At 42.0% G+C, this 26,274-nt stretch overlaps 1 protein-coding gene across 1 annotated transcript; it reads right to left on the bottom strand.

Annotated features, from left to right (window-relative positions):
* Window positions 1-14,432: 14,432 nt before the first annotated feature.
* Window positions 14,433-26,024, bottom strand: RTCA (RNA 3'-terminal phosphate cyclase). The gene is made up of 11 exons (XM_065409470.1): window positions 25,974-26,024; window positions 25,448-25,548; window positions 23,365-23,508; window positions 22,748-22,871; window positions 22,061-22,119; window positions 20,115-20,256; window positions 19,008-19,132; window positions 17,826-17,884; window positions 17,088-17,182; window positions 15,835-15,939; window positions 14,433-15,018 (listed from the first exon to the last, which is right to left on the bottom strand). Exons 1-11 carry the CDS (start codon window positions 26,016-26,018, stop codon window positions 14,920-14,922), a joined length of 1,098 nt encoding a protein of 365 aa, XP_065265542.1. The 5' UTR covers window positions 26,019-26,024; the 3' UTR covers window positions 14,433-14,919.
* Window positions 26,025-26,274: the final 250 nt, after the last annotated feature.

Below are 26,274 nucleotides of genomic sequence, written 5' to 3'. Positions count from 1 at the left end.
CGGCACAGCAGGGCTAAGGCAGGATCCCTGCCTGTCCTGGCACCACACTGCGCCCCGGAAGCATCTGGCATGTCTGGCTCTTAGGCAGGTGGGCCAGGAGGCTCTGTGCGGCTCTCACCTGCAGGCACTGCCCCCAGCTCCCATTGGCCCCGGTTCCCAGCCAATGGGACTGTGGAGCCGGTGCTCAGGGCTGGGGCAGCGTGTGGAGCCCTGTGACCCCCACCACCACCTAGGAGCCAGACCTGCTGGCTGCTTCTGGGGCACAGAGCAGTGCCAGGACAGGTAGGGACTAGTCTGCCTCAGCCCTGCAGCACTGCCGACTGGACTTTTAATGGCCTGGTCAGCAATGCTGACCAGAGCCGCCAGGGTCCCTTTTCGACCGGGCGTTCTGGTAAAAAACCAGACATTTGGCAACGCTAAGCCCAGTGTTGCACTCCCTATTTGGGCAAAAACTCCTGTTGAAGTCAATGGTAGTTTTGTCTCTATAAAGATGACAAGGTCAGGCCCAATATCTGTTAATGAATATGCTTGGCTTTGTGAAACATAATTATATAACTAATATTCTGCGTGTGACGGGTTGGATCACAGAAACCCCCTTGGGAGCTGCCACCTGATGTGCCAAGACTACCCCTGCTTCTGTTTTCCCTGCCAGCTCAGGACTCCAGCACCCTGTCTTGCTGAATTAGACACTCCAGTCCACTTCAGCACAGACCTAGGGTCTGAATCACTTGTCCCAAAGCTGCAAGTTTACCTGAAAACAGCTCATAGAAGTGTGCTTGTCTTTAGCACTCAGATGCCCAACTCCCAATGGGGTCTAAACCCAGATAAATCCGTTTTACCCTGCATAAAGTTTATGCAGGGCAAACTCATAAATTGTTCGCCCTCTATAACACTGATAGAGAGATATGCACAGTTGTTTGCTCCCCCAGGTATTAATACATACTCTGAGTAAATTACTAAATAAAAAGTGATTTTATTAAATACAGACAGTAGGATTTAAGTGGTTCAAAGTAGTAACAGACAGAACAAAGTAAGTCACAAGCAAAATAAAATAAAATGCGCAAATCTATGCCTAATCAAACTGAATACAGATAATCTCACCCTCAGAGATGCTTCAGTAAGCTTTTCCTCAGACTGGACACCTTCCAGGCCTGGGCACAATTCTTTCCCCTGGTACAGCTCTTGTTCCAGCTCAGGTGATAGCTAGGGGATTCTTCATGATGGCTTCTCTCCCTCTCTCTTCTGTTCCACCCCTTTATATATCTTTTGCATAAAGCGGGAACCCTTTGTCCCTCTGGGTTTCTACCCCCCCCTCACTGGAAAAGCACCAGGTTAAAGATGGATTCCAGTTCAGGTGACATGATCACATGTCACTGCAAGACTTCATTACTCACTTGCCAGCACACACATATACAGGGAAACTCACAGGTAAACAGCCATCTGCAGACAATGGGAGTCATCAAGATTCCAAACCATCATTAATGGCCCACACTTTACATAATTACAATAGGCCCTCAGAGTTACATTTTATATTTCTAGTTTTAGATACAAGAGTGGTACATTTATACAAATCAGATGATCATACTCAGTAGATTATAAGCTTTGTAATGATACCTTACAAGAGACCTTTTGCATGAAGCATATCCCAGTTACGTTACATTCACTTATTACCGTATTTTCTCTAAAACTATCCCAGTTACATTATATTGACTTATTATCAAGTTTTTATAAAACCATATAGACTGCACAACGTCACACTGCGCTCTGACCATATATCCTCCTGTTACTGTTCTAGAATATACAGACTATTTGCTATTCAGCAAATCTGTGACATTGATCACAAAAACGAACCCACCAGCATAGAGGAGAATGCTAGTAATCTTGCTTCAGATAAGAGAGCTTTATACAGCATCACCAGATCACTTGAACACATAGAGGCCATGTGGTTATCCTCAGTACTCCATAATGACTACCCCAACTTCTTTATCTAAGGTCTGTCAACACATGTCGATATTTCTTAATCACAAAGGGGCCAGAATCTTTCATTTATTTCCAGTGTAATTTCAGAGTAACTCCGCAGAGTTACTCTGGATGTAAAGTGGGAATGTACAAAGTGAGTGACATACCCAGGTTACAATCTGGACTATAAGTGTCCTCCCTGCCCTCTGACCTGGACTCTGCTTTGCTGTTTTTGCCTCCACTCCTGGACTGCTCACAAGCAGCCTCTAGCATATAAGTCACACCTAGCTATGTCTGTCTACCAGTCAGATTTAGGCTTTCACTAGCCTGAAATATACTTCAGGGTGACTCCAGCACACTCTCAGTCCCAGAAATGTATGTCTTGTATTGCCCAGCCCTCTCCTGGACAATACAAGCTCATATAAAGTCTGTAATTTTATTAAAAGAAATATTCACAAATCCTGTTATCCCAAATGGAGTTAGTTTCCCAAACACTTCAAACACACTGGTTTAGATAAAACAATAAAACAAGTTTATTAACTACAAGGAGGAAGATTTAAGTGAATATAAGTAATGGAACATAAAAATCAGAAATGGTTACAAGGGCAATAAAGATAAAATGCAACTAATGCCTAACTTAACAAACTATGTTAAAGTCATAGAATCATAGAATATCAGGGCTGGAAGGGACCTCAGGAGGTCATATAGTCCAACCCCCTGCTCAAAGCAGGACCAATCCCCAACTAAATCATCCCAGCTAGGGCTTTGTCAAGCCTGACCTTAAAAACCTCTAAGGAAGGAGATTCCATCACCTCCTTAGGTAACCCATTCCAGTGCTTCACCACCCTCCTAGTGAAAGTTTCTCATAACACATGCTCTTAATAGTCTTAGTGGCCAAACTTCTAGGTCAGGAAGTTCTAGGCCTGCTTCTGTGTAATGGCTGCTTCCTTAGTTCCTTCTGGTGTAGTCAATCGATGGACAGAGTGAGAGCAGAAGAGGAGGGGTCCCTGCCAGTGTTTGTCCCTCATTTTTATAGTATCAGTGCCCCTCTTAGAAAACATTTCCAGCTGAGTTTCAGGAGACAAAAAGTCTATAGGAGAGGTTTTCCCACCTGTTGGATCTCCCTTTGTGCTTGATGACTGTTTACTGCTTAAATGCAATTTAAGCAGAGCATACCTTCTTTTGTTTGTGACAGACCTGTTTGCCAACTTCTGTTTGGGCTGGGCTGTGGTTTGGAACATGTGTTAATAATACCATACAGCAGGGCCGTCCAGATGCGGGGGCAAGTGGGGCAATTTGCCCCGGGCCCCACAGGGGCCCCCACGAGAATATAGTATTCTATAGTATTGCAACTTTTTTTTATGGAAGGGGCCCCCGAAATTGCTTTGCCCCAGGCCCCCTGAGTCCTCTGGGCAGCCCTGCCATACAGCGGAATCTTATAACATTATATACAATGTTCCACACACATTTTATCAGGACAATATTGACCAGCAAATTATGAGTTTTAAAATGATACCTCACAAGGCATACTTTATACAAAGATTATTACAATAGTGTGTAAGGAGTGAATACAGGGGTACAGATTGTTACAGAGGGACCCCAATCTTAAAATGGCTACAAACTCAGCCCTAGTTTATTTCTTGAAATTATAAAGGGGAGAAAAGCTAAACATTTAACCTAATGCATCTTTGAGTGTTTTAGGGAATGTGGGGGAGGAGAATTGACATACATCAAAGCTTCTAAAGAAAAGCTTTTTCTTGTGTATCATTCTGAAGTAAACTTTTTGCTAAAGATGAGCAAAACTCTAACCAGGGGTGGTTTGGATCTGAGTCCATCCTATTTCAGTTGAACAAGCAAAGTTCAGGGTATGCTAGAATGAGTTTCAGACACGTGGCTCTCCTTTGGGTCCCTCTACACTTATTCCAGGTTGTTTCTTTGTCCCAACAGCAATTGTGGAGGAAAAATGGTCAGGGCCTAAACTTAGTTAAGCAGTCTGTATAGTATGGCCTGAAGGTAGAAAATGGGGGGGAGGGGGGAGATAGAAAAAGAAGGGTAAAAGAGAAATTATAAAAGCAGAACTAACTGTAGAAACTATAAAAGCAGAACTGTATAAAAGTAGAATTAACCTTTTGTAACAGCTTATGATTAATAGCTGCCAGGTGACAGAGCAAGAAACCGCAAAGGGCAAAAGTAAGGAAAAACAGAAAAGGCTTGATTGCTTTATTCCTAATATGGATGTAAAATTTTAAGGAAGTATATGTAATTTTTGTGGTTTTATCCTATATAAGCTTTCGCATTTTGTTTGTCGGGGGGGTTCGGCTGCCTTGGCTGACTCCCCCATGCATGCATGTTTGATTGATCAATAAAGGAGCCTCAGGCTGTCTGATCCAAAATCAACCGTGTGGTCAATTTTCCACAACACAATAATAGCAGCCTTATCTCCATTCAAGACAGTATGTGAAGTCTCGCTCTACTACTAGCCTCACAGAGTGACTTTTATGATTATTCTTGATGGGCAGTACTTTCATTATCTCCCTACACTAGGCAGACCAGTGACTCAGTAACGTTTGAATTGCATTAGCGACACAGTGCTCTGGGGCTATGATCAGCATTTTGCACTTGCCCTGGTTGATCTTGTGCAGAACTTTGTGGAGGGCAGGAATTTGAGGGAATGCAGACAGAAACAGCTTGGCATTGTGGCAAACAGGTCCACATGAAGAGTTCCCTACCTCAGGAACAATGTTGGCTGATGACATTTTGAGAAAACATCACACTGGTGCTGTGCTTCCTGCTAAACCTGTTACTAGGCTGTTCTTTTGCCATGTAAGTGTTGTGTGCTGGACACATCGGATCCAAAATTTCACAGCCTCGTCTCTCAGCTGGAAAGCACCTTATAAGAAAGTTTTTTCAAACCTTTACAACGTGTTACAGAATGAAAAAGGGGAACAGCCCTTCTTTTTGACTGCTCTGAGCACCTTGCATGCTTTTCAAGTATTAGTTTTAGTTCTCAGTTTTCTAGACCACATTCCTTTCAGTATCCAGTAGATCAGCGGTTCTCAACTGCAGGTCCGCAGCCCCGTGGGATCCCCGCCGCTGAAACCCGGTGCCTCGAGCGGGGCTGAAGTGGGGAGCAGTGCAGGACTGAAACCCCAAGCTTCCCCCCCCCCAAAGCTGGGTGTGGGGGCTGAAACCCCAATGTGGGCAGAAACCTTGAGCCCATGGGCAGAGTTGGGGGAGCACAAGGGTGTTGTCCCCCCAAACTGCAGTACCTTACCCAGAGTGGGACAGTCCTGGGTGCAACTCAACCCCCCCACCTCCTCATCCTCCTCTCCCCCAGCCCCCCTCAGGCCTCACCCTCTGGCCAGGTCTTGAGCGGGAAGCCGGAGCCAGGCAGTGTGTGACTCCTCTGGGTGGTGGTAGGGTTGCCAACGCTCCCAGATTGGCCTGGAGTCTCCAGGAATTAAAGATTAATCTTTAATTAAAGATTAATGTCATGTGATGAAATCTTCAGAAATACATCCAACCCAAATTGGCTACCCTAGCTGGTGGTGCCATGGAGTGAGCATCCATGGCATCCCTCCATCTGCTGCTGGTGATCGGCCAGCGTTGTGGCTGCTCCTCAGCTCCCAGTGCCCTTGGACTGCTCACACAGCTGGTCAGAGCTGCCTGGGCAGCTCCTGGCCCAGCGGAGCCCTCGGGGAATAGCCACTGGCACACAGCCCCAGACTGCTGAAGTGAGTCGGGGGTGGAGGTGGCGCTTCCTCCCTGGACCCCGCGGTGCAGAGCTGGCCAGAGCCCCGCCAGCCCTTCCCCCCCCCAAAAAAACAGAAGACAAACTACGCCTATGCCCAAGGGTTCCCACCCCTAGTCCGGAGTCCCAAGTACCCCACCTCCACCCCCCACTGGGCCCTGTAGTTTTTCTAGCAAGTTGAGGGGGGACCTCAGAAAGAAAAAGGTTGAGAACCCCTGCAGTAGATTATTCCTGTGCATTTACTTCCTAATTCATTTTTAGTCAGAGAGGTAGCTCTGATTCTAAAATGTAACTACGTTAGCTTTCCATGGTTAAACTTTCAAACCATTTGATTTTATCTGAGCATTTTATAGACAGAGTGTTATCACTTATAATGTTTTATTTAATATATAAGTCATGTTAATAAATAAAACAAGCATTAGTTTTCCAAAAAAGCATAACTTCTTTGCTGGAGCATTTCTTTGGAATTCTTTGGTGCTTAGGCATGACATTTATAAAGTGATCTCGTTAATTTAAACTATCCCTAAGACATTGATAATCTCTAACGTATACAGTGTTCAGTTCTGTTTTTATAGAACCTGCATTCCAGTTTTATACTGCAATAATATGCAATAATAACATGAACATCTGTCTACTTGTTTTTCATAGTGTTGCCCCTCACCATGGTATCTGAGTGCCTAACGTGAACACTAGAATGAAATACCCAGAGTCAAGAGCGATACGAGTTACAAATATACAGAAGGGAAAAATATTGTTTCATAAGGGCATTTTCCAATCTTAAAATCAAAGGGCCTGATTCATCCCTGCATTACCCCCGTTTCGAGTTACACCATCATAAAACTGGAGTAACATAGCAGGGAATCATGCCCAGAAACAGGAGGGTGGGTTTTAGGCCTGGTCTACACACAAAGTTGAACTGGTTTAATTAAAGGTCTGGTATTTAAATGGTGCAACTTTGTGGACATACTGATAACTATCCACACAAGGGTTTGCACTTGTTTAACTAAATCAGATTTTTTTAGGTGATTTACATTAAACCCAGACAACTCCTGTGTGTAGACACTCTGCAAAATTTTAACCTCTGGCTCTGAGGCAGGGACTTGTAAGGTAACCTGATGAGGTTCAACAAGGACAAGTGCAGAGTCCTGCACTTAGGACGAAAGAATCCCATGCATTGCTACAGGCTGGGGCCTGACTGGTGTAAGCAGAGTTAGAATGAGCTCTCCCCTAACATCTGGTGGTGAGCTGTGGGAAAGGACTTTAGGGGCTGATTTCGTTTTCATGGGCACACCCACCCTGCCTAGCATGATGGACTGCTTGCCCAAATAGTCACTTTGGCTGCTGTGGGATCCCCAGTCTCTTTGTTATTGGGGCAGGAGTAATAAAGCGTTGTTATTCTTGTTACGTGAATCAAGGACAGTAGAACTGTACTTGGCATTTTCTGATGGAGGGACTCGCCCTTACCTAAGTAGCACTCACTTTGGAACATGGGTTCCAAACCCCAGTGAATTAAGAGAGGTTGGGGACAGGTATTTGTGCCTGGTAGTGTAGGCCCCTTCTGAGGGCCCTAAACACCACTTTTACCCCTCCTCTTTTCAGTGTGCAATAACAGAGCTAATTTTGATTCCATTAGGAGTCTTGTAATGTGCTACAGAGCTGAAATCACTGATACCTGGGTCTAGGCATTAAACCTACTTTGGGCTAGTGGTGCACTAGCACTAAGGCTCCCCTACTACCAGAACGGCTAGTGGAGAGGAGCGGATAGCGGAGAGGTGTGGCGAGTGAAGCGGAGTGGCTAGCAGGGTGGCTAGTGGAGAAGAGCAGATACCGGAGAGGCGTGGCGAGCGGAGAGGATAGCAGGACAGCTGGCGGAGAGACGCAGCTGGTGGTGAAGACTGCGGCAGAACCCCATGGAGAGGCGTGGCAATCAGCCGTCAACCCGAGCAGCAGAGCATGTGAGATGCCCCCCCCCATACCTTCCCCCACTTCCACCCAGGCTGGGAGGTAAACTCTGCAGAGGAACTTCTGAACTCTGGGGGCTGCACTAACCAACGTCAGAAACTGTGGGTGGGGTGACTGTTGGGTTGCTGGACTTAAGACCCTGAGGGGAAAAGGACACTGCCAAACTTACTTGAGAATGGGTCTTTTGCTCATGATTTGTGTTATAAATTCTGTTTGTGGTGTTTTCCCAAGATAATGCCACATTGTTTCCCTCCTTTATTAAAAGGCTTTTGCTACACTCAGACTCTGTGCTTGCGAGAGGGGAAGTATTGCCTCTTAGAGGTGCCCAGGGGGGTGGTATGTAATTGTCCCTCGTCGCTGGTTGGGGGCTCGAGCCGGTTTTGCATTGTGTTATTGAAACGGAACCCCTAAATACTGAACCCGGCCCTTGTTGCTGCCAACTCTGACGGGCAGAAGGGTTACACTGGCTAAGCATCAGTTCTGCAGAAAAGGACCGGGGGATTACAGTGGATAAGAAGTTGGATATGAGTCAGCAGTGTGCCCTTGCTGCCAGGAAGGCTAATGGCATATTGGGCTGCATTAGTAGGAGCATTGCCAGCAGATCGAGGGAAGTGATTATTCCCCTCTATTTGGCACTGGTGAGGTCACATCTGGACTATTGCATCCAGTTTTGGGCCCCCCACTACAGAAAGGATGTGGACAAATTAGAGAGAGTCCAGCGAAGGGCAACGAAAATGATCGGGGGGCTGGGGCACATAACTTATGAGGAAAGGCTGAGGAACTAGGCTTATTTAGTCTGCAGAAGAGAAAAGTGAGGGGGAATTTGATAGCAGCCTTCAACTACCTGAAGGGGGTTCCAAAGAGGATGGTGCTTGGCTGTTCTCAGTGGTGGCAGATGACAGAACAAGGAGCAATGGTCTCAAGTTGCAGTGGGGGAAGTCTAGGTTGGATATTAGGAAACACTATTTCACTAGTAGGGTGGTGAAGCACTGAAATGGGTTACCTAGGGAGTTGGTGGAATCTCCATCCTTAGAGGTTTTTAAGGCCCAGCTTGACAAAGCCCTGGCTGGGATGATTTAGTTGGTGTTGGTCCTGCTTTGAGCAGGAAGTTGGATTAGATGACCTTCTGAGGTCTCTTCCAACCCTAATCTTCTATGATTCTATGATGACTCTATTCAGACAGCAAGATGAGAAAAGGTTTAAAGATTTACTTTTCTTCTTGGGAGGAATGAAATTTAATCAAAACTGGATTTCATTATTTTCTAATCTGGGGAAATTTTTGTAACAGAGAGGCTGTATGTAATGAATTTATTTGGCTGAGGACTTCAGTTTCCAGATCTTTCAATCCAATACCTTTCTCTGACCACTCTTCTTCTTAGCGTATGTACAATGTGCCTCAGGTGGCATGTGACCATGATTCATCACTGAATTTGGTCTGCTGGTTGGATCATTAGCTTCCCCGGCTTCGGCTGGGTACTGCTTGGGAGTGCAACGTGAACGCTGATCAATGCCACCCCCCACCCTCCCGACCACTAAATTCACTTAAAAATGTAATTCTTATCCAGTGGAAACATACTAGATAGGGCACTTAAGACAATTTGAGATGACTAACCACATCTGATTCCATGGTACATATAGGAGCTTATTTGTGAATATAACCATCTTAGCCTTAACTAAACACTCACAGTAATGTTTTTATGTGAGACACTGATTTGCCCTAAATAACATAAGAAAACTCAGGGCATACTTATATAGCAGGTGCAGGTGATTTTTCATCTTGTATTAAACAAAATATTAATAAATTCCCTACAAATAATTTAGTCTAGCTTTATCACAATAAGACAACTTACCTGATTTTAAGTTGGATATTCATGAAAGGTGAACACTCCAGCTAATGCACGATGGTTACAAGTTCTGAAATGTAAATATAAATATGTATAGCATGTGCAATGTAGGAATGTTATTTACTAAGAGAATTGTAACCCATATTTTGACTTGTGAGTTTAAATTCATATGCAAGCCCCATGGTCAGAGGATTTAGGGGATGGAGCCCTCTGTTGATGAGAAGGGGAAAAACCAACTCAGGTCAGCTTAATTTGCATATTGTTATCACTAATTCTACCACGTTTGATTTCGTTGTTTTGATTAAACTTTGTTTTAAATGCATGTGATACGAAATTATCCTTATTGCCTAAAGAAAGGGTATAGGAGCTGTGCTAACCATGCCCTGGGTGAGGGGGTCACCATAAGGATACAAGATGTGAACTAAGGGTGGATACTGAAGCTAGGGTAAGGAAAAGGCTTTGCTCTAGAGGTGAAAGCTTTAGTCTAAGGAGTTGGGGTTTTATCTAAGAATACAGTTTGCTGTGGATTTCTATCATCTGGAAGAACTTTTATACTGTGAGGAAGAGTTTACAGACAAGGCTTGATCAGACCAGCAGTGGACTAGGGAGTAGAGCTGACAAGTACTGCTTTGAACAGCAGCTGAGAGAGAGCTCACTTCTGGTGAGCACTGGCTGGACCAACAGCAGGGAGAAGCAGATTCTGGACCAGTGGAGTAGATTCCACAGCAGTGCTGGCAGAGGGGAGCAGAGCAGATTTTACAGCACCCTGACCCATTCAGTGCTGAAGCAAGTTGAATCAAGAGCTGGACCAGAGGGTTTTGCTTTGGGGTAGAACCAGGCTGAGCAGCTCTGATGGGACTAGAGCTGGGTCAGCAGAGGACTGGCCACACCATATGCCCTGAGTCAAATTGTGAGTAGGGTTTCAGCTAGGTGGAACTGTGGGTAGTCAGGGTGTTGGACTTCCAGCCACTGGACACTTATTGCGGCTGGTTGCAGTGGTGGTTATGGGCTTTGGATAAACTCCTAGCAGTTTTGATGCTGTCTGAACTTTCTTTCCATGTTTTTTTCCAAAACAAAATTCCAGTGAAATTGACCTCATTTTGCAAACCATTTTTTATATTTTTGATGTCCCTATATGATTCCATCAAAGTTTCTCCACCCAGCTCTATTCTTTTGTCTGTGTTCCCTTTTCCCTTATTAAAATATTCCTTTGTTTTATATTCCAAATAAACTCAAGAGTCCTCCCAAGTGGAAAAGAACTGATCTGGAGAGTTTATTTTATTTTTCTCAGAGCTGAAATCAAAGACTGAATGGGCACTCAAGTTGTTGTGTTATTTTCCAAGAAGAACCCTTACATGTTTTAGAACCCAGCCCTTGTAGCTGCCATTGACGCTGGCAGAAGGGATACACATAGAATCAATTCCATGTTAATGTGAGTGTTTTGCATTGGAACGTCCTTATTTTGTTTTTATTAACAAAATGTCTGTACTTAACGTTAGCATTTCAATGGTCCATAATGACTCTAAACAAACCTCACAGCAATGAATGAAATGAAGAAAAGGGATGAGTTTCACATTTTGCTAAATTAATTTTTGTAAACGTTTTTGTGAAAACCATTTGGTGCTAGAATTACCATACTACACAGAACACCTTGTACCCAAGGTCTCTTTGAATAGTAATACTTTTAAAGTTAACCATTTATTACTCTTCCATATGGGGCAGGTATATACCATTCTGTTTGTAGATGAAGAAACAGAGGCAGAGAGATGGAGTGATTTGCCAAAACCACAGAGGGTGCAAGTGAAAGTCTATGACTATCCGACTCTCAGTCCCAGGTTTAAACCAACAGACCATACCTTTCTCAGTAAAAATACTATTCTGTTCAATTTGCAAGTAGTACATATCGGGGCAGAAGGCAATGGAGCTATGACAACTTACACCTTCTGAGCATCTGGCCAAAGGGTGTGGTTTGTTTTTTTTAATCATACCTGTGCTAATCCTCAATTTTACTACTACCTTTAAAGCAGTGTGTGTCACATACACACTCAAAAGAATATAAAGGACTACATAAATCTAAAAGTTGTAGATTAATGTACCAATGCTTTCATTTGTGGACTTTTCTTAATATTACAAGAGTTAGCTCTGTTAGACATTTTAAAGATTAAATGAACTAAGAATTAACATATCCTAAGTACAATTGTTGCCTAATAGATCCTTTGTGGTAAGACATTCCTCTTTGATTGTTAAAATGTAGCAGTGATTATAGGGTAAGAAAAACAGTATTTAAAGGAATTTCTATTGGAGGGTTTTTTAATCTGAAGGGAAGGCATTAGTTGCCAAATTGCAGTATGTGGGGAGGTAGGCACTCCTGGTTCTTTTCAAGTAAACGTGGACATCTTGTAAAAAGAATGTCAATGTAAATATCCCTTGTGAAGTACATTACACAAAGGTTTAAAGTGCTTAGCACTGAACTCTAAATTGGATTATTTGCATACTAGGAGAGATCCAACTATGATTGATCAAGTCTTTGATAGGGAACTCTTATAAAACTATTAATCCATTTATAATCCAGCAATTATATTGCCCTAAAATCCTGCCTTTAAATATGTGGGTGACTGCATTAGAGGAGGCTTTTCTGTTTTGTTTCAAGCTTTTGAAACCATAACATATGACAGGGTCTAGAATTAAAACATGTCATAATGATCATAATTCTTGTTTTGGATTTTAGAGCAACTTAAATCCTGGGCTCCAATATGGCTGCTTGGTGCCAGTCTTTCAGAGCAAAGCAGTCCCAAAAGTGAGCTACCTGAGGATTCTCCAGGCATAGAAGACTTTCCTAGGTAATGTAGAAGTGGATAGCTGATTCTTTGCCACCTTCTTTTGGCTTCCCCAAGTTGAGCAGCTGTTAAAATGATGCCTTGGGGGTTACTATAGCTGAGCATAATTTATGGCAACTCTGACACTGCTCTGACTTGCATTTGGGACCAAACTGGCCTCGATATTAGGAAAAACAGTCACTTTTGCCTCTTCTTAGTTTCATGTCCTGCACTGGCACTGAGTGGAACATGGCCACATCCGAGGAACTGACCCAAGTTGGTTACTTTTTTTTTTTTTTTTAGTTTAAACTGAGGGAGATTCTTCACACCGCACCCTACTCCAAGATACACACCAGCTAGTATCTTCAGAGATGTCAACATTAAAATGTCATAATCAGTTCCCTCTCTCTTTTCGCTATCCTAGGTTTTTCTACAGCACCTACAACTCTGGAAAATAAGGAATGTATGCTAATCTCCTGTGTAATGCAAATAAAAAAAAAATCCCAGGGAAGACTTATTTAACATCTGTTTTAGAGCAGTGTGTTTTGATGAAAGGAGATGTTAGCTGCATGTATGCTTCCCTTCAAGCTTCTCCGCTTTTGGATAAGTATTTTCTGGGTCTTTCATCACCCCGTACTAGCATTGAAAGTCAAGAGCCTGGAATGGTGTTTGAGAGATGTGCTCCTGATATCAACTTTAAAACTAAATTTCAATTCATACAACACTGGTTTATTAGGTTGCCTGCTGCCACCACCAGGCCATTCCTAATATTAGAAATACAAGCTTTTTAAGGGCTATTTCTATTGGTTACGAAATTAATCCTGCCCAATTTCTGTGCATGACAGATTTCTGAGAGGAAAGAAGTTGTAAGGAGAGGCTGATATAGTTAACCAGATACATATGGAGCGATTTCTTAGCTTCAGTGGGCATTCTTCAGTCCTAAATTCAATGCTTTAATCCCAATTAAAATGCACAGTGAAGCAACTGCAGCCAATGATCTGAATGAACATAAAAGAAACGAGAGTACTACCCTTGAGCTGCAGCTCTGAAAATCAAATACCATGGACACAATCTAGAGTAGGAAGAAGGTCTTGTGGTTCAGGCTCTTATTTAAGATGCTGGAGATCTAGGTTCAGTTCCTGCTTCTGCTGCAGTTACTTTCTTGTGTGACCTTGTGTAAGTCACTGCAGGCTGGATCCACAAAGGGACTTAGGTGCTTAAGGGCCACTTAGGTGCCTAAATGCAACATTTAGGCCGGGGTGGGCAAACTATGGGCCGCATCCAGCCCACCAGCTGTTTTAATCCAGCCCTCGAGCTCCCGCCAGGGAGCAGGGTCAGGGGCCACTCCACGCAGCTCCCGGAAGCAGCGGCATGGCCCCGCTCCGGCTCCTACGCGTAGAAGCAGCCAGGGGGCTCTGCTCTGCACGCTGCCCAAGCGCGCCCCCATTGGCCGGGAACTGCAGCCAATGGGAGCTGCAGGGGTGGTTCTTGCAGACAGGGCAGTGTGCAGAGTCGCATGGCTGCACCTCTGCGTAGGAGCCGGAGAAGGGATATGCCACTGCTTCTAGGAGTCACTGCACCCCTGAGCCTCTCCCCACGCCCCAACCCCCTGCCCCAGCCCTGATCCCCCTCCTTCCCTCCGAACCCCTCAGTCCCAGCCCAGAGCACCCTCCTACACTCAAAGCTCCTCATCCACAGCCCCACCCCCGAGCCCGCACCCCCAGCCGGAGCCCTCCCCTCTACCAGAGCCTTTCAATGCTGTGTGTAGCTACACCCCACAGAGTGTGTAGATGCAGCCTATCTTTCACTGTGGCATATAGTTACACACACCCTACACGTCGCTGCAAGTGTAGACAAAGTTATAAACGAAGTCATAAACAAAGACAGGTTACAGCACAGAAGAGAAGACTTGTAGAGCTGACCCCTTAACGCAAGAAAGATGATGACTTTAAAGCAGAGAGTGTCTACGGTCCTTCCTGGATAACTGAAAAGAAGTTCCAGATGATGTTTGCAAAAAACTTAACTCACAGCTAATGAATCTACCTCACTTCAACAAACTGCTGGAGAAATCATAAGCAAAAAATATCCAATTAAAGTACACCGAAATTGCTTTATTTTTTCCATATCAATTTCAGCAAAACGACTACAGAAACAGAATACTTTAGAGACAAAGGCTGATAGATAAACAGAAATGAACTATTTCGTAACAAATATGTAAAGGATCCCATATGATAAACCTACATGCTTTAAGGGGAATGGTTGTGTCATTTAAGTAACTTTTAAAAGTTGTAATGGTAGTTTATCAACTCTGGTGCACTCATATCCTTAAAGCTACTCATCTCTAGTTTCAGCTCTCCTGAACACTTGCATTTTATTCCATTTGCTATTTCATCAGTACTCATTTTGCTGTTAACAGCCAAAGGAAGGACAGGAAGTATTCTCAGCATACCACAAAATCACTACATCATCTCTGAATTTAAATCAAACCAATTATTTATGATAAAGTAACTCCTGTTCCCCACTGGGTAGCATGTCAACTGAAATGTAGTGCAATACATCAGAGGTATGTTTTTTCTTTAAAGAAAAACTACAAGCTTGAGTTTATCAACCCCATTCCTTGGCACTCAATAAAGTAGGTATCTTTAGTGGAATCTTCATCTTCTGATTTTGTCACAGTAAATTTAGCCTGCAATGATGAGGACAAAGTATTAAAAAACTTATAATGTAGTTAGACCAGACCCAGAATACTAGTTGTCTAATAATAATATATTTAGTCAAACAGATGTACATGTATATATAATTAATTCCACTGAAAATATTTTTAATTAAGGTTGTGAAAGCATCTAACCAATGCCAAGGAATTTAAAATTGAACTCTAAACACACTGATCTTTATTTTCAGGGGTGTTTGCCAGTAATTAGTAAGAACTGTGGTGTTCTGACCACCTGTATCCCAACACCAAACTAATTTCACATACACCACAAAAAAGCCATCAGAGGGTGACACTACAAAAGTATACATATCAAGGGCTCATCTACACGGAGATTTAGTGCGTGGCAAACCAGGGAGTTAATGTATAGTTCTGGCTGCTAGCAGGGTCCACCCAGTGACTCTGGGCAGGTCTACACTGAAATGGTGCATCAGCATTGCTGTAACGCTTCAGTGAAGATGCTACCTACACTGATGGGAGGGCTTCTCCTGTCAGCGTAGGTATTCCACCTCCATGAGAGGCAGTAGCTATGTCGACTGGAGAAGGCTTCCTGTCGACACAGCGCTGTCCACACAGGACGTTAGGTTGGTATAACGACATTGCTCAGGGGCTGTGGATTTTTCACACCCCTGAGCAACGTAGTTGTATCCGTGTAAGTTTGTAGTGTAGACCTGGCCTTAGTGTGCAGCAGGCTAGTGTGCTGTAGATTCATGCTCTGGCTTGCTACACACTAAGCCTAAGCCACAGGATGAATGCCCATTGATAGTACTCTTCTCCATTCTCTGGACTCACCTTTGTTAGCTGTTCTGCAAAATGTATAGCTGTTTGAGTATGAAGTGTAATTGGTCCACTTTTCACTCTAGATACCCCATTTGCTAATGCCATGAAAATGATCAGCTTAAGAAAAAAAATAATAATTAGTTTTTAAACCGTTACTACAGCTCCATAACACTGATCCATAAAAGAGTCAGAGCAGCACACAAGTGAACTGAAAGCAAGTAGGTTTGCTGTTTCAATGTATATTATACACTGGTAACAGCCATTCCCGAGTTAAGTTTATAATGGTAACGCCGCTGCAATCTTGATTCTAGCCCCCTTGCTAAAATCCACACCAAAAAAATCACATCTGACTTCAGATTGCTGGGTTACACCTGGGGCTGAACAGGACACTGGGAATGAGGTTTCTGAATGATGACACACTCAAAGAGGTATTCACCACATATGTAGTAGTTTGACTTGAATTAGAAACACCACTCTGACACGTTGATTGTTGCACCCTGGCCTGGCGCTAAATGTGGTTTAGCTGGAGAAAGCTGAAGGGTTCTTCATTCCCCAGGTCTCCTGCATGGAGCCAGGTAAGCAAGATGGAGAAGAATGTTCCCTCAGTACGTTCTCCCTTGCTCTCACTTAGTCACCTCCTGAGGCACTTAGGTCTGCAAGAACAGGGCTGCCTTCCCTAGATCTGTTGTGTAGAGGGGATCTAGAGAGAGTGGATATGGGGAGGTGGGGGAAGGGAATTCCCACCCTCTTCCTCTGGATTTATTGAGGTCTGCAGGAAGAGGAAACGTCAAGTGAGTCGTAGGAGGCTAGTTGTCACCCCTCCTTGAGCCTCAGGAGCCTTTCCAGGTGTCATATGTGTTTCCCCATGGGCTTAAGTGGCTTGTTTAAACTTCCTAAAAAGTCCATTTTGGCTTATCGTGGTGGGTTGCTATTTCTATAATAATCCAGAAGTCATGCTGCGAGGTCCCCTCCATGGAGCCTTCTAACACTTAAGGGGTGGAAACTGGAAAAGGCTATTTACTAGCCCCTCCCCTATGACTTCAGGGTAACTGGATTTGGGAGACCCCTGAACACCTCCTAAAGTTATGGCTGTAGTGGCTATTTGAATGTAAATCTGTGGCTTGCTGTGGAAATGCAATTTTAACTCTGAAATTCAAGACTTTTTTTTTTTGCTCTCTTGATGTACATTCAATACACAGTCAAACCCACTTGCTGTGTGCTTGCTGCCTTAACTTCATCTTAAAGTCAGTGTATGGGATTCTTACCTGGTCTTGCAGATAGTCATCCACTGCTCCCCCATGCCTAAGATTTCCAAGCAGCATCTCTGCAGCTTCAATTCCAACCCTGTCAGAATTCTTACCTAGGGAGAGAGTTCAGGAGGATTAAGAAACTCCAGAACTTTTATAATTATTCATTCACTGTAGAATGTGGAAAAAAACAGGAAACAGAAGGCAGTTAATTACACCTGTATTGCCACACTCTTGGCTCAAATGTTCACTTGTCACTCTCTGAGTACTGTGATCTATCATCCCACTAGTGCATCTGGATAAATATGGTACCTACTTCCTCAGCATTGGGAAAAGTCTAGGCCTCCTTAGACTTTGAGAAGCAGCTTTAGCCAAACAAGATATCAATTAAATCAAATTCACTCCTACACCTTTAACATATATACTCTGCTTTATATAGTACAGGACAAATCCTACATCAGATGAATTGGGGTGGAGTGTGTATGTTTTAATAATCCAGAAGTCTTCCCAAATCAGTGATCTCTAACAATCCATTAAAATAAGTGGATAAGTTCACAACTTTGTTGATTGATTCACCATGCTGTGGAAAAAACATGGATGTAAAGACAGTGTATTTTTTTAAATGAAAGTTTAAGATTCTATAAAGCAAAACTAAAATCCGTGAATGTCTGTTGCCCCTGGTTACTAACAATATGGATTTAATATCCAGTAGGAAACTAAATGCACGAAACATGATATACTTTACACAACTCTCACCTCTTTTACCAAGTGATGATCCAGCAAACAGACAACCTGTTGAAGTTTCTGCAACAATACTAAACAGAAAAATTAAGTAAATTACCAGATAGCAATTAGGCATTTATCTGCAACCACAGCACACCAGGTTATGATATCAAGATAAGAATGGTTGGTATGATCAGTACTTGAGTCCCAAATCAATTCCTGTTAAAGTCAATGGAAACATACACTTTGACTTCTAGGGCTGATCTCACTAACTGGGTGGAAAATGTCCAAGAAAAAATACACAGGCGGGGGAAGAGGTTCATTGCTCACTCAGCAGATGGTACTCCTCTGAGTGAGCACCAACTGACAACCCTGACGTAATGCTGGAAGAAGTGTCATGTCAGAAAAGCACAGTCACGTGCATAGAAAAAAACAGAAATTCAGCATTGAAGGTTATATATTTAACCTTTATTTATATATTAAATATATATATTTCTTATATATTAAAAAGCTAGAGAAGCCAGATGTAATATCCTCATAGTAAAAAATTACCCACATTGCACATACTGTATATATTTAGGTATAGTTAGTGACCTAACTAGTAACTATATTATGAATGTGTTGTCTTTAAATATGTATGTTAAATGTGGCTTCAATATAGTTTTTTATATTTCATTTCCTTTAAAAAAAGTGATCTGCAAAGGAGATAACATTTGTTCCCTTTTTTGCATCTCTGTGATAGGAAATAGGCCTGCATTTATTCCAAACAAACACACAAAATTTTTCCTGCTTTTAAATGAGAAATACGAGGTCCTGAGTACTCTGTTTTTGCTAGAGAACTCCATGAATGGCTAGAGAACTACTGAGATTATAACATTAAAAAACTAAAAATCCCTCCCTCTCTCAACTGCTCAAGCTTCAGTCAGATACTTAAAAACAAAGTTTTAGTTGGTTTTTGTTAACATGTATTTAATTCAAACTCCTGACAAATTCTTAGCAGAAGATTTACACACATCAACCTCTCCTGCCAAAGATGAAATAAAAATAGAAATTTCTTGGCTTATTATAAAGTGCCCTAATTACTATTCTTAATAAAAAGGAAAGGGGTATTGCTTTTTTTGTTTACTACCTCTCTCAGTCACAGAAGGATCATTACCATATTCTCAACTATAACACAGTAAAATAAGTAAATAGGAGGTTTGTGTCTTGTCTCACATTATTCCACTTCCAGTTCCAAAGGCTTGATTATCAGGTTCTCGAACAGGCTGAATATTAACGTAAAGATCCCTGATTTCTTTTCTGATGCATCTCACTGCTGCTGATGCCATGTCTTTTGCTAGCTAGCATGGTAAAACAAAAAAGAACCAGGTACAGTAGTTAAAATAAATGTTTGATCTAACATTTTCCCTATATATTTAACCATATGAATGCATATTTGAATAATGTTATTCCAAGCTATAAGGAGACTAGCTTTTAAAATGAATGTACCTCATGTATTATTGTAAACTACTACAAACTGTAAGATGACATCTAACTTATCCTCCTTCCCCTCAATGTGCAGTTTTCCTACAAAGTTTAGGTAATATTCAGTCCTGGACCAATGACAGATTTTAAAGCTGTACATAGGAGCTTCAATACCAATAGAAATTCAGGATTTCCCCCCATTCTACAAGATAAGGATTTTATATCTAGCCCTGATAAAGCTTGAGATATCTGATCTTAAAAATCACAACATTTTATGTAGCGGAGAGCTATTTTAGGTCACAGTTACAAGCTCTTTGGGATAGAGATTCTAAATACCTCAGTGTTTGGAAAGCTCATAGCACATTTTCATAGGTTCTTAAGATTTTAAGGCCAGAAAGGCCATTAGGTTCATTTAGCCTGACCTCCTGTATAATACAGGACAGACAATTTCAACCAGAGATTTCTGCATCAAAGCCATCACTTCAGGTTGAGCTAAAGCCTATCTTTTAGAAAGGTATCCAATCTTGAATCTCTGCCAAGGGCTTCCGAATGGTTACAACAAGGACAATGTTCTTTCCTACCATTTTGGGTGCTACCATAATCTATATAATAATACTTTATTTTGGAATTCTCTAAATTTGTATTTGTTATAATTTTCCTCTCCTTGGAAGGTCTGTACAGTTGGATTCATTGTACTATGGTTGCCTGGGTTTACAGGTGGAGAACTACAGAAAATAATACCAATAAATTTATAGAACTACTTATAAAGATTGCATAATAGACAAATAATTGTATAATATTTATTTACACTATATAAAATTACATCCCCTTACTTCTAGGAATATTACAGGCACTCACTTTAATGGGCAAGGCTCCAGCAACAAATGCTCTTCCATGTATCTTGGTCACAGTGCCACGTTCAGTTAAGTTTATTGGGCTTAACTGTTTGACTGGTGACATTCGGACTATCACTTCACCACCACCTTGGGGGTAGTAGCCCCTATTAAAAATGGATATCAGATATGGTTAAATGGAAAGAAAAGGGGTGCATGACATTACAAATTAAGTTATTCCTATAAGCAAGAAAACTAAAAATGGATTTAGCGTACTTGTTTGCTAGTACGTGTCTTATCCTTAACATGCTATTTTAGACAGATCAAGTGGCTTAGAAATTTGTGATGTGTACCATAGAAATGAGTACAAAAAATAAAAACATAGCATTACCCTCAACATGCATAGAATGAACCTAATTAACTGCACAACCTTATTAACAGGGTAGACTGATTAAAATCACTGATTTTAATCATTATTTAAATCAGCAAGCAGGAAACCTTGATTTAAATCATCAATTTTAATTTTCCTAAATTGAAAGGATGATTCTTATTAGTTGGTAATCATTAAAACATTATTTTAACATATTTGCAACTAAACATGGCTTTTATATTAAATTTGGTGCTTCTTTTTGCTAACCAGGAGGACACATTTTATCTATTTAAGCATTATACAGCTTAACTTACATTTATTCAGGTTCTTAATATTTATATTTTTATTATGTCAGAAAATGATGAATCATGCAATTCGTATTTACCAGATGAGGATTATTTTTTTTTTTTTTTACTTGTGATTATTTTGTGTCAAGCTCTATTTGGGTGGAAATTCAAATTAAATTAAAAATGCACAACACACCTTCATTTTTTATTCAATAAAACTACCTTAAACATGGTGGATACATAAACTTCTGATAAACTTTTTTTCTAATAAAACGGGCTTGGCATTTAAAGGTAACTTATTTTATTAAACAAATGAAGCATTATATGTTGCTAGTGAGTTGAACTGATTGTTTCTTATCACCATCTCCTGCAAGATTTTAGAACTAGTAGATCTCATCCTCTTACAGCTAGTTTTTTATTCATAGACTGGAAGAAGAAAATAATCTTTCCTGCTTTTTCAGCTCCCAATTGGTTTCTTAATTTTGAATGAAATAGTCATTGAACTAAACTAGCTGAATAAACTGAAGTGAAGAAAATATTCTCTCTGCACCTGCAGAAGAGGCGCCACAGTTGTCAAAAGCTAATTTAGCACTTTAATGGACTATGATTCCAGGTGCTTAGCCAGTGCCTTCCACTAGGTCAGTGGTTTGCCTTTCTTTAAAACCTGGTAGCGAGCAAATACTACTTAATATTATGTTTTTGTATTTAATGTAAATAATCTTAATAAGATTATAATAAATTTGGGCCTTATAGGTTGTCAATTTTTTAATTTTAAATAGTTTTTAAAAATAAACCTGCATTTAATTTAAATAAAATCTAATTTAAATTAAAAATCCATTTTTTGATCATCTATTTTTATCCACCCTGCTTATTAGCATAGTCCATGTCTTATTCCTCTTTTCTCACACCCTACTGTTTGTTGTTCTCATCTGTTGAGCCATGTCTAAAAACAGGCAGTAAGCTCTTTGGGGTAGAGACTATAAGCAGTAGCATGGTAAGCACTATATAAGAAATTAAAATAATACTTTGCACTTAAATAACATTGTCATTTAATGTTCTTGAAGCAATTTACAAACATTAATTAAGCCACTCAACAACCATGAGTAGATATATCTTATCCTCTTTTCATAGGTGGGTAAACTGAAGGCCTTCAGCAGGTCTAATACAACTTCCACTGAAGTCAAAAGAAAAACTCCCTTTGTCTTCAGTGGACAAAATGGGGCTGGAAAGCACTCAAACATAAAGGACTCACATTCCACTTAGAGACTGGCCCTCTGCACAAAGTATTTCAAAAGCCATGACAGTATAACTTACCTCCTTTTTATGTCACAGTCAAAGGTCAAATTGAACTTTTCAATTATTGGTTTAAAGACCTGAGGAGTAAGCATACTTTAAAAATGCAGAACTAGTTTGTGTTTAACATATCCCACCCTACCATTCAATCCACAGAGAGAAAAATATATATACACTGGTCTACAGTGAAGATCTCAAAATACACTATAAAAAATATTCAGTGTCATGAAGAATGAATTAGATTGGGATCTCCACATTTTATTCTGCAGACCATTTTGTAAGAGAGATTCTCTTAAGGACCTGCTCCCCTCCTTCCCTATTAATACTTAGCATTTCTAGAACAAAGAGACTTTTAATTCAAATTATCTTTAACAACTAAAAATAAAAAGAGAAATAAACAAGTAGAGGCAGACTTCTTTGTGTTTCAAGGAATTATGTGAGGAATTTGGTGCCCTTTAAACATATAGTATGGAAATATTGCACTATTAATATATCAAACATTATTTTTCACTTGTATATTTTAGCATTTAAATAGAAAGGAGGTTATTCTATTTCATTTCACATTTGAAACAGCAAAAAAAGAAAAAAATTGCTTTGATTACTCTACAGTTACCACTGATGATATAAAACAGTAATAGGAACATACAGAAGTACACAAGTTACTTTTGCACCTGAAAGATTTAGCAAGTCAAAGAAGCTGATCCCTACCAACACTGCGTAGTCTATCTGTGGAGCCATCTCAGCATTAGTCCCACCTTTTAAATGAAGTTCTGAAGGGGAAGCAGCAAACAGCACACACGGCATTGCTACCTGCATCAGGAGGCACACGCTCCTAAAATGGAATTGGAAAACACTCACAGGTAATGCAGGCATAATCCACTTAAACCAGTAAATATCAGTCAGCAAGTGAAGTTTCAAGAGCATTTTACATATAAGTTGGAATATTTCAATCTGAAGATAATTATTAGTGAAATGACATTAGACATTCCTCTAACATATATTACCCTGCCAAAATCCTAACAAGTAACTTTTTGTCATTGATGTTTCTTTACAAGCCTAAAAATAAAGATTTTTCCCTAAGATTTTTGTTTTATCTTTGATCAGTCAAGTTTTGCACACACTCTCATTTGAGGGGGAAATTAACATAGGTTTCTTGTTTATTTCCCTTGTACATCTACATTACTAATAGCATGAATTAAGGAGATAGTATCAGTCCTCAGCATGAATTTCCTTGTTTTTTCTCATTTTTGCCATAACCTAAAAACTGCTGAACAGTTAAAACTAGTTATTACATCAGGTAATAGTAGATATTACAACACACATACCCTGCTGTTTTGGTATCCGCTATGTGGGTTCCACCTTTGATCTTCCCAGGAGTGAAGGTTATTTCTGTTGAACCGATTTCTCCACCATCCAGCTGCCCATCACATAAATCTCGAATCATCTCTAGTCCAGACAGATGTTGAGGCCTTCAAGTCATAATACTATATTAAGACATACATCAGACTGCCTACTCACCCACATTACATTACAGAACTATTACATATTTAGTAATAGTATAACAATTGCAAGCTTCAGCCCAAACCAAAATAGTAGAAATTCAAACTGATTCCCACAGAGTTTCATGGCTGCCCGTAAACCACAGGAACCAGAATAGCGTTCTGGAATTAGTGGGGATCCTGTTTCTCTTCCACAGGAGCAGGACAGGGGAGAGAGATGGGACTGAGGTGGGGTGCAGCAGGAATCCCCTGCCTTCCCTGCAAGAACTTGTTAAAGCTTGAGCCAAAATGCAGTGGAAAAGGTGATGACCCCCCAGTCCAGTCCGCTATATGGAGCCAGAGAGGAGGATTGGAATAGAATCAGGGGCAGTCACTTGACTCAAGCCATCTTAGAGTCAGGTGCACAGCAGGGTGATCAGAGCTCTCCTGCAATATCCATCCTGAGAGCTCCTGCTGTGCAGACATTCACTCTCCTATTTGTGTGGGTCTTCCACAAAGCAAGAGGAGAGAAAAACATTGGGGAAATAAAATAGGAAAACATGGTCAACATTTTTTTTTGAAGTGTGCAAGGGTACTCAAAGGCAGGGCAAGTCAACTTCACCAAAATGATTTTGGTTCATTTTGGTGAAGCTGACTAATTTCAAATTGACACTGTCAACTTAAATATATAAACAATGTGCGGTGTATACAACTGCTACGGGACCAGTTTCCGTTCACTGTGATTCAAATTAAAATAATGTAATTAGTATAATTAGCTCTGTTGGCTTTTATATGCCATAGCCTTGTAACTGTGACATTGTGATTAGAGTAGTATGTCACAAATCAAAGACAGACAGTAGTTAATGAAGGGAGCAGAAGAGGCCTACAGACAAGAATGTCAATTACTAAATTGAGTTCGATAGGTACACACATGTGACAAATATTTTTGAAGTTTCTACAGTGGAAAGAAAGCATATAGCCTCAGACAATCTTTTAAAACCAAATATGGCCTCTCTTTGTTGGTTCAGGTTCTGTTTCTAAAATTACTGCCAAGTGTCCTAAGCAAAACCTACATGGTACTGACACCAGCCACATAAAAAGTCATTAACCATCAGCTCCTTAAACAGTCTAGGTAAAAACATTCAGATCTTTGGGCCTTGGTATAGGGATACTCACTATTTGGGGACATTGTTTATAGACATGTTTGCAGTCTCCCTTGCTAGGGATGGAATATTTTGCTGTATGTTTCAGCAAGACATTTTACAATTTTGATCATATTTGAAATCTCATATTGTCATATTATGTTTTTATAACAAGGTGTAACTGATGGGATCTCTTATGGGAAAGGGAATCAGGCAGCCAGACCCAAGTGGAGGGTCATGGGGACAGAAGCCCTCCTAGGTGAAACAAATTCAAACACTCTTTTGCCATGACAAACTATATAGATGATGCCAAAAGTGTATGCCAGAAGTTAATATATTTACATGAAGCACGTGAACAGGTTAGGACTTCAGAGTTTCTGGAGTTCAATCTTGGATCCTTTCCTGACACAATAGCCTTTTGCTAAAAATCTCTTACTATTGCAGTAGCACTAGTGTAGTTCCAGTGAATAGGAATACTATTATCTGGTGGCATTTTTATTATTATTGTGCCCTCAAAACCTATAGGTAGGGTTAGGCAATGTGGTGGTAAAAAAATACCCATGCCCCAACTTACACTAGCATTGCCACCACTGCTACCTCTGCTGGAGTTGCATTAGTGTCACAGCAACACAGAAGGACTTTGAGCAAAGGGTCAGTGTAGACACAGTCAATGCCAGGTGTGTTGAGTGGGATGCGCTCCTGCCACCCCTCACAACTTTAGGCATGGTTTTTCCTCAACACGTTTTAATGGAAAGTCTCCCAGTTCTGGGTCGTTGGGGGAAGCTTACCTAAGGCCAGGCTGGCTCCTCCCGGCTCGGATCCTCCGCACTCGCAGGGGAAGCCCCAGCAGGCAGCTCAAGGCCGTGGAGACTCGCAAGATCTGGCCACCCTGCAAGGGGGAGACAGGTGGTCAGCTGCACCACGGAGCACAGGGCAGGGACGGCTGGGCCAGGGGTCTACCTCCGGCTCCACCCCACTCCTCCAAGCCCCTAAGCCGGGCTAACCACCACCGGGCTTTCCCACCAGGACTAAACCCAATCCCTTCTCAACCTCCATCCCCAGCCAGGGACGGGAGCCAAGCCAGGATCCACCCCAGCACACACTGAATCCCCAAGGCGCAGCCCGGCTGTTTCCGGGAGCCCGCTAGGACCACCCCCCACAGCCCGGAGCCCAGCCGGCCATTCATGCACTCTCTACCCTCCTTCTGCGGGAGCCAGGCCGAGCCAGGCTCGCCCCGGGGCCCCCGGCAGCCTAGCTCTGTGCTGTTCCAGCAGGAAGGCCGGGCCGATCCACGGGCCCGGTCCTTGTACTCACCCCCTCCATGACCCCGCCATCTATCTCCACCCTGTCCCCGTCCATGGGCAACAGGCAGCCGCGGCGCCTCCCCGGGTAAGAGCGGCCGAGACGATGGAGAGTTGGCTGGGCTCTGCAGACAGCGAGGCCCCGGTGGAACAGGCTCCCTAGGCCGGGCACGGTGCAGGGAGGGAGCTGGAGCCGGTAACACGTGGCTGGGGAGAGTCAGGACGCAGCAGCCGGGCTCTGAGCTAGCGGCGGAGGCTGCAGCCAGCGCTGAAATGCCACTGGCTGCCTGGCAGCTGCAGAGAGAGCGGGGCCC

This window comes from Emys orbicularis, chromosome 8 (assembly GCF_028017835.1).
Source record: "Emys orbicularis isolate rEmyOrb1 chromosome 8, rEmyOrb1.hap1, whole genome shotgun sequence".
NCBI lineage: Eukaryota > Metazoa > Chordata > Testudines > Emydidae > Emys > Emys orbicularis.
Note: the sequence above shows the minus strand (reverse complement) of the source record. Positions and strands in the feature narration are given on the sequence as shown.